The sequence below is a fragment of the Geospiza fortis genome, unplaced genomic scaffold, assembly GCF_000277835.1.
Source record: "Geospiza fortis unplaced genomic scaffold, GeoFor_1.0 scaffold166, whole genome shotgun sequence".
In the NCBI taxonomy this organism is placed as follows: domain Eukaryota; kingdom Metazoa; phylum Chordata; class Aves; order Passeriformes; family Thraupidae; genus Geospiza; species Geospiza fortis.
The window spans coordinates 5,695,607-5,703,308 of NW_005054310.1; the positions used below are offsets into that span (position 1 = coordinate 5,695,607).

The following is a 7,702-nucleotide window of genomic DNA, read 5'->3' on the forward strand; positions in this document are numbered from 1 at the left end:
AAAATCGGGGATGTAAAGCGAATTTGGAATTACCTTTTCTAGATCATGTGCCAAAAAAAAAGTATTTACAGTTTGATTAACAAAGCAAAAATCTAAATCTTTGACTGAACAGCTGCATGTCACCCACATATCTATAATTATTAAGACTTAAGTTGTATGAGCCCAGAAGTAATACTGATAACTTCTAATGTTTTCCTTTAATATTTTAGACCACTAGAGGGAAAGATGCCATATACTTCGTAATTATTTGTCACAATGCATTTGACAAAATAAACAAAAGTTACCAGGTATCTTAACTCAGTTTTCATTTCCCTCTAAATCCCTGAAGGGAAATCAGAAAACCGGGCACTACTTTCAAGCAGCGTTTCAAGTTCAATTTATCTGATACACCTGCAAGTTCATATTTCATCATACCTGTTATACTTCCTTCTCTGTTCTTATTTCCAATAAGAACAAGGGATGCCAAATGTATAATTTATTCTTAGAAAACTACAACAGATTAAAAAGGGGGAAAAAACCAGAAGAAACCATTTTTTTTTCAAGTATAAATATCAGCGCTTACAGTTTTTCAAAATTAGAGTCAAATAAGCTGTTCCACTGAGAAGTTTGATATGGTTGCCATGTAAGAGCTTGACAGCATTTTTCCAAAGCTGCATTCTGTCCATCACTGTCATATTCTTGCACTTCAGCAGCACAGTCCTTTACAGTTGCTGTAGAGAGATAGCGATAATTCAGTTATTTCTTTTGGGGCTAGCAAAATATCCTGCATACACATTTTTTAAAATATATTTACATAAATGCACATACATATAAATCACAAATGCATTGCATATGTATTTAAATGTGATTAACCTTTGCAGTTATTCCACAAGATTGTGTTATATTCTCTTGCTCTAGGAAATAAATTTTTCAGCCTTCCTAATTTGCAAAACAAATGTTTGATTGACATGACAAGTAGTACTTTCTATTTTTTATTCTCTCCAAAAGGATGAATAGTTTCCTTCAGGGGAAGGGGGGGAGCAGGAAGGGAAGAAAAGCTAAGAATTCTACTGTACATCTGCAACACTGCAAGAAGAAATTAAGCAAAATATTTGCATTTGTTTCCTATTCCCTCTACCACAAGTTGAAGAATATACTACAGGAGGCAGTTTTCTGATAGCAAGCACATTCATCACTGCATCTGGTTGATCTCCTTACTGTTTTCTGCCTATACATTAGAGAATTCTTTGACAGACAGGGTCAACCCCAATTCTCTGAGATATTATACATTTTATGAAGACAGAGGAGAATGTGATAAGAGAGACAGATAAATAGAGTGCAGTAAAGATAGGAGAAAATCTGTCACTGAGCGTATAACTAAGATCCATCCACAGCCAGCGACAACACAGTAAAACAGCCTTCAGAATCACTTCAGGCCCAAGCTTCATTTGCAAGTCCCTGCTTCTGAAATACAGCAGAGAAAAGATAGATAGATAGATAGATAGATAGATAGATAGATAGATAGATAGACAGACAGATAGAAAAACACCACAGTAAAGAAATTCACACCTCACTTCTAAATTATCCCCATGCCATTTTCACCTATATCTCTGTTCTTTTTCCAATGCATGTGTCAGTGAGATTTTATTAAGAATGACACCCAAAGAAAGCTTGTTTCAAAGCTATATATTTCAGTATTAAAAACAGCAAGAGCGATTTCAGATATAGAAGTGTCTGCTTGTCTTCTATTTTCAGCAGTGGTTGACTTAGAGGACTAGTCACAATCAAGAAACACTGATTAAACAAAATCAAAAATCTTTAAACAAAAGATATCAAAGAAAAAGCAACTTCAGTTGATATTCATGAAACATGTTCTAAAAGATTGATTTAGTCCTGACAAATAACTTCCTCTGAGGAAACAACAAGTCACTCAGATTTTTCACTAACAGATGTGGGTAAAATTCCTCAGGTAAACTGGTCATTACAAACTGTTCATTCAGAGAGCCTCACACTTCACAGAAGTTGACTCATTTCTGTACATGCCTGATAAGGTTTTTTGCATCAATTGGTAGGAGCTTATTTTTTTTATCTTGATAAAACAATGAACTAAAGCAATATGAGGAAGGTGGGAAAGAGCATATAGCTTTTACCAAGCTTGCTTATGCACACACTTTGTAGAAAACAAAACATGGAGTGAAGGAGATAATGGGAAATGGCAATCTCTTTGCTCATCCACCCCACTAATTCCCTGTTCAACTGACCCAAAATTGTTTATCTGCCCAGTCAAGTTAGTGCCAAGCAAAGTAAGCCAAATATATTACCATCTCTGTAGTGGAGGTTCACATATGGAAACAAGCAGAATATTCTATCAAGAAAAGCCTCAGGAAACAGGAACCTCTAATGCTCTTTTCTCTTAGCCAAATAGAAATAAATCCTGGTTTTCCAAAAAGGTAAATTCCTCCAAACTGGGTAGTGGAGTATAGACCACTAATACCATTACATTTTTTGAGCCAGCAGGAGCTGCGCTCCTCAAGTATTCACTTGTCTATAGCATAAAACACTAAATTTCCTATTCACACACTTGCTCACCTTGTCTGGAATCCTGAGACTGCACTGGAGAATCAATTCCATCTCCTAGTAACTGCGAGAGCTTCCTTTTTTTGCTTGCTGCTGCAGAAATACTTTTGTGAAAACACATGTTGCATTACTCCTTTATAAGTTTAAATATAGATATTACAGAATCATAACAAAAGAACATCCAGGTACCTCTTATCTCATTATAACTGCACTGTCATCCAAATTCTGATTTGCTGAGGGAGGAGACTGTTGGTGGGTTTTAAAAACTGAATTATTCAATTTTTTCCTTCCAAAATGTCTTCCTTTTTTTTATTTCACATGAATAAAGAAGTTGATTCCATTTAAAAACTTATACAGTGCATAAGTGGCAGGGGTTTAGTTTCCTGACACTTGCATTAAAATCACAGCTTTTGTCTTGAATAATTTTAATTTTTACCAGTTAATGTTAAAATACCAGAACATTTTAAATAATTGAGCATGCAGAACACATTGGGGGTTAATATGGCACATAGTATACAATTACTGCTTCACTTGCTTACATAGATATGGCAATTCTTTATCTCTTATGTTATTTGCTAGAACACTTAGAAGATCCTCATGTCCAAATCTCTACAACCTCAATATTTTTATAATCCAGTTATGAAAAACCTGTTGATTTCTCATTAGACTTCTATTGTTTTAAAAATTGAAATGCACTACTACTTCCAATCTAAACCTCAATCAAGGTATTTTAAAGAACCCTCAACCACAAGTGTTTCAAAAATGTCTAAACACTGCCATCCTGTGGAAAATCCTACACCCACAGGGACTTAAACCCAGTCTTAAACCAGTTATACTGGTTTTTGCATGTCTCACCCCTTGCATAAAAGCTCTATCATTTACCCAGAAATCTGAGATGCGTTAGGCTGGAAGTATGAATAATTAAAACCCGAACAGCTGGAGGATGTAGAATGATTCCATGGAGGCACAGCATTTTCTGTCTTCAGGCCGCAGCCTTGGGAGATGGTGCAAGGATACCCCGTGGCACTGGGGTCAGGGTAGGTCTCCATGAACCTGCAGGGAAGCTTGCTGGGTGCCCTGACAGATGGGCATTGGAGAGGAGGCTGCAGCCCACTGGGCCACAAAGCATCACACCATGGGGCTGAGAGAAATAAACAGAGAAGAACATAAGAACAAGGAAGAGGAGCTGGAGATCTTCCTACAGGTTCGGGAGAGGCCAAATTCATGTCACCTACTTTGTAGCTGTGGTGGGGAACATGGTTCTGAGCCAGAGTACGGTGGGGAGTCTGGCAACTGGCTTTGCCTGGGGATGAAAAAAGAGATTTTAATTTCTTCTGGAACAAGACACAGAAGACAACAACAAATGCTGAAAGCAAGTGGAGGGGGACCACCAGGCTACTAACAGGGGTCTTCAGGAAGCATTGCCCACCATGTTTGCTGCCCCTTCTTACAGGAGCAATGTCACCTATACTTCATCAGACCATCTCCTGTGGCCATGAAGGAAGACCCAATCCCCATCCCTTCTCACCCAAATCCCCCCTGCTCATTTCAATCCTCCTTCCCATGAATGGTTCTTCAGTTACCTCCAGGCACGTACGTCAGTGACTCTCAACATATGGCCCTCACAAGGGATTGAAGCCCCATTCTCTCTAAATTAATGGTTAAAGATCTGTGGCATCTTCATCTCTCTTAAGGAAGAGAAAATCCTATGCCATCTTGCTGCCATTCAAAGGAGCTACAGAGGCTTCCTCTGTTACATTAGGAATAGATGGAGGTTCAAGAAATCGATTCTCAGTCCTTTCCTATGAATTGTCAGCTCAAACACTGCTCTGAAGCCTGATCTGAAACACAAGTCTTAAAGTGCATGTTAGGCTAAAAATGCAGCAGCAGCAGCAGGATAACAGAAATCTAATGAGAATCAGCTCCTGTACCAAAGCTGAGTGTTCTCTCAGAAGCTGAATAAAATAAAATTCCTTAAGAGACACCCTCATATATATAAAAGGCATGTTCACACACACAGAGCAAATATTTTCAAGCATCAATGGAAAATTTTCACTCTATTTTTTCCATTGCAGATTTTATATTTCTGAGTTTGGATGGCATTAAAGAGAGCAGTTTCACTTTTGGCTACTGCCTATTATTTTGACACATGCTTGTGCATTTCTTAATGGTATTGCTACTGGTCTTCTAACATGTTATGTCCACAACCCTGCATTTTGGGTTAGCTTCAACCACATGCCTCCTCTTTAAAAATCAATTTTAAAATTCCACATTAGAATATTCTTTAATTTCCTTCAAAATAGATTCTCTGGTGCTTTTAAATACCGTGACTACAACACTCTAAATCTTGTTTTCAACTTTGAATAGTTAGTAAATATTTCATTTTATTCTTTTTTTCCTGTGGGATATTTGATCCATATATACTGAATTCCAATTGTGCTTTGTAAAATTTTAAAAGATACATACATAAAAGTCTAAAACTTCCCTTCTGCACATTCAGTTCATATTCTGGCTTCAAATGTTGTCTTGGTACTTGATTTCTTTAATGTAGATTATTGTAGATTTCTTTAATGTAGATTATTTCAGTAAAATAGAGAGACAGACACTTTCTAGGAGAAAGTATTTATGAAGTAAAGAGGTAGTAGGGGTATATCTCCAAGTGAGAATTTTACTGAAACTGATACTGTGCTTTTTGAAGGAAAAGAAAATAATCTGTAGTTTAAATGATTGTACGTTACAAAGATAGAATATCAATGAAATGCCCACTCAGCAAAGGACATTGCAACGCTTTTTCTCCTTTCACTAATAATGCAGAAGGTATTACTGTGGGAAAAGATGGAGAAATCACATGGTGCGTCACATGTAATTTAAGAGAAGAATAAATGTAATGCTGATAGCCTTTCTTATGTAAGATGATCTTTAATGGAAATTTCAAGGTATGCCCAAGACCTTGGTGGTAACAACACCCTTTTCATTGCACATGACATTATGGAGTTTTGCATTTTGTATGTATATATGGAGGCTTTTAATATTTTTTCCCCTTCGAAGTATTTTGACATGTTCCTTTATGATATTCTATTCTGTTTATGCACAAATTTTCTGCACTACAGACAAATGCTTAATAATTTGACCTGTACAGTTCTAATGATTCAGTAAATGTTCTAATCCCATAAATAACAAAATAGAACTCTAGTGTAAGTGTAAAATCCTGTTCAGCTTTGCAAACGTAATAGTTTTACAGATGGTTTTCTTCCATGTAAGTACTTTGTAGCACTGTAACTATAATATCTAACTTACTTAAGCTACATAATAGCATATATATATACACATTTACATTTTGGCTATACTTTATGTAGAAAAGCAAAATAATAACATTTTAAAGTTGTTATACAGGAATTCAATAATCTTGTTAACCTAAAACACATTTAGTCACTCTAAAAATAAAAGTTATGGATATTCACATACAATATTCTCTTCATTCTTCTTTACTTTTATAGTGTGGGCAAAGAGAATCAATTCATTATTCATGATTTAGAGCAGGTAGGAGCCTATTTGGCTCACTTTAAGTAAACATGTGCTGCTGAATCTGTCTAGAATGAAAATTTCCATGTTTAATTATTTTTAAAATATCCCTTTTTGCTCTGCTTCTTGGCAAATGCAAGTGTCACCCCATTAATAGTATTTTGCCTTGAACAACAATCATCTGACAGTTGTCTTGATGAAAGATTTGGTGTTTAAGTCTTTGATAGATCTATACTACATAATTTTCTACCCCTGACCATAAGCCTTTGCACTATGTATCCTTTGATAGTTTTAAAGTTAGTCTCAAAAGAGACTGATGGACAGTTTCTGTTCTAACTAAGTATTAGGGTGCTCTGCTTCCTTCAAACTGGGGGACTTCTATTATTCTCTCAATTTATTATACAGCAGTCTCACTTTTATCACTTATTCTGTATATAAACAGTAAATTAGCACTTACAGGAACGTTGAAGTAACAGTTCTGCATTTAATGTCACAATTAGCTTGACAGCTGTGAATTAAGTCAGACTTTATTATCACTCATTCCATTGAACAAGAAGACTACCATATTTCCATTACTGGCTGTAGTTCATTTTTTCTAAGTCCTCCTATACAGCTTCAAGAAACAATGCCAAGAGAGGCACAATCCTCTTGAAATTCATATTGCATCAAGGCATAGATAAATTGTTTTAATCTACTAATAAAACAATTCAAGAGCTGTGGCTAAAGAGAGGAAGTACATTTTGCTATATTACTTACAAAGTTCCAAACTCTATGTCACTACTAATGAATTCTTCTAACAGGCTTGTATCCACCATGGGATTTTCCAAGGCTCCATGGACATCTTGCCCTAAGGTTAAAAGTAAAAAAGACAGAAATTCAGAGGGAATTGTCAGTGTTCTAGAATAAGAGATGCTGCCAATGGTCCTACACAAAGGAAAACCAAATCTGTCCTTTCTCATGTGTAACAAAAGGGTTATGCTTCTGGTTTAGTCACTGTGGGAAAAAGGATCATGAGAAATGCAGAGTAATTAACAATGTGCAGGGGCACTGCAGATGATAGAGCAGCACCAGGCAAACATCACTGAATGCATGGCATTAAGGCTTCAGGGAATTACTACAGCAGGAGGATGAAGCACCCCAGTCTGCAACTGAGAAAAAGGGTTTTGAAGATAGTTTCCAACTCCTTTACACTGAGGTCTAAGCAGTTTTTTTGATTGAAGCTCAGATACTGTCTTACACAGATCCACTTGGTGCATTAGTACTCATAAGTACTGCAGTGAATTTCTGATCTAAAACTCCATTTAAAAATCCACCACCTGAATTTAAATAAAGCCCAAATAAAGCTGTTAAAATGTTTGATTGGTAGCTTCCTTTTATTGTAAAAAAACCAGCCCACTAACATGTTAAATGTATTAGCAAGTAGAAAAGTTCAGTACTTTGTCCTGTGTTGCTTAGTAACTGAAGGCTATAAACAGATTTTATGATTATAAAGTTTCCGGAATTCATGACAACTTTTGTAGAAAGTCAACGGGCACTCATTAAAAAACCCAGCCAAGCAGTCCTACTCTGCAGGATCCCCACCTCTGCAGCAAGCCTTCCATAAATACAGGTGTGGCCAGTCAGA

The 7,702-nt window shown here is 36.3% G+C and overlaps 1 protein-coding gene across 1 annotated transcript in view; it reads right to left on the reverse strand.

The window, feature by feature from the left end:
- Nucleotides 1-7,702, reverse strand: part of MYRFL (myelin regulatory factor like) — a 39,639-nt gene that overhangs the window by 26,170 nt on the left and 5,767 nt on the right. The window contains exons 2-6 of the mRNA XM_014312396.2: nucleotides 6,835-6,925; nucleotides 3,792-3,859; nucleotides 3,439-3,697; nucleotides 2,569-2,660; nucleotides 563-710 (exon numbers count right to left, since the gene is read on the reverse strand). Coding sequence (XP_014167871.1) covers nucleotides 563-710; nucleotides 2,569-2,660; nucleotides 3,439-3,697; nucleotides 3,792-3,859; nucleotides 6,835-6,925 — 658 coding nt within the window. The remainder of the gene's footprint in view (nucleotides 1-562; nucleotides 711-2,568; nucleotides 2,661-3,438; nucleotides 3,698-3,791; nucleotides 3,860-6,834; nucleotides 6,926-7,702) is intronic.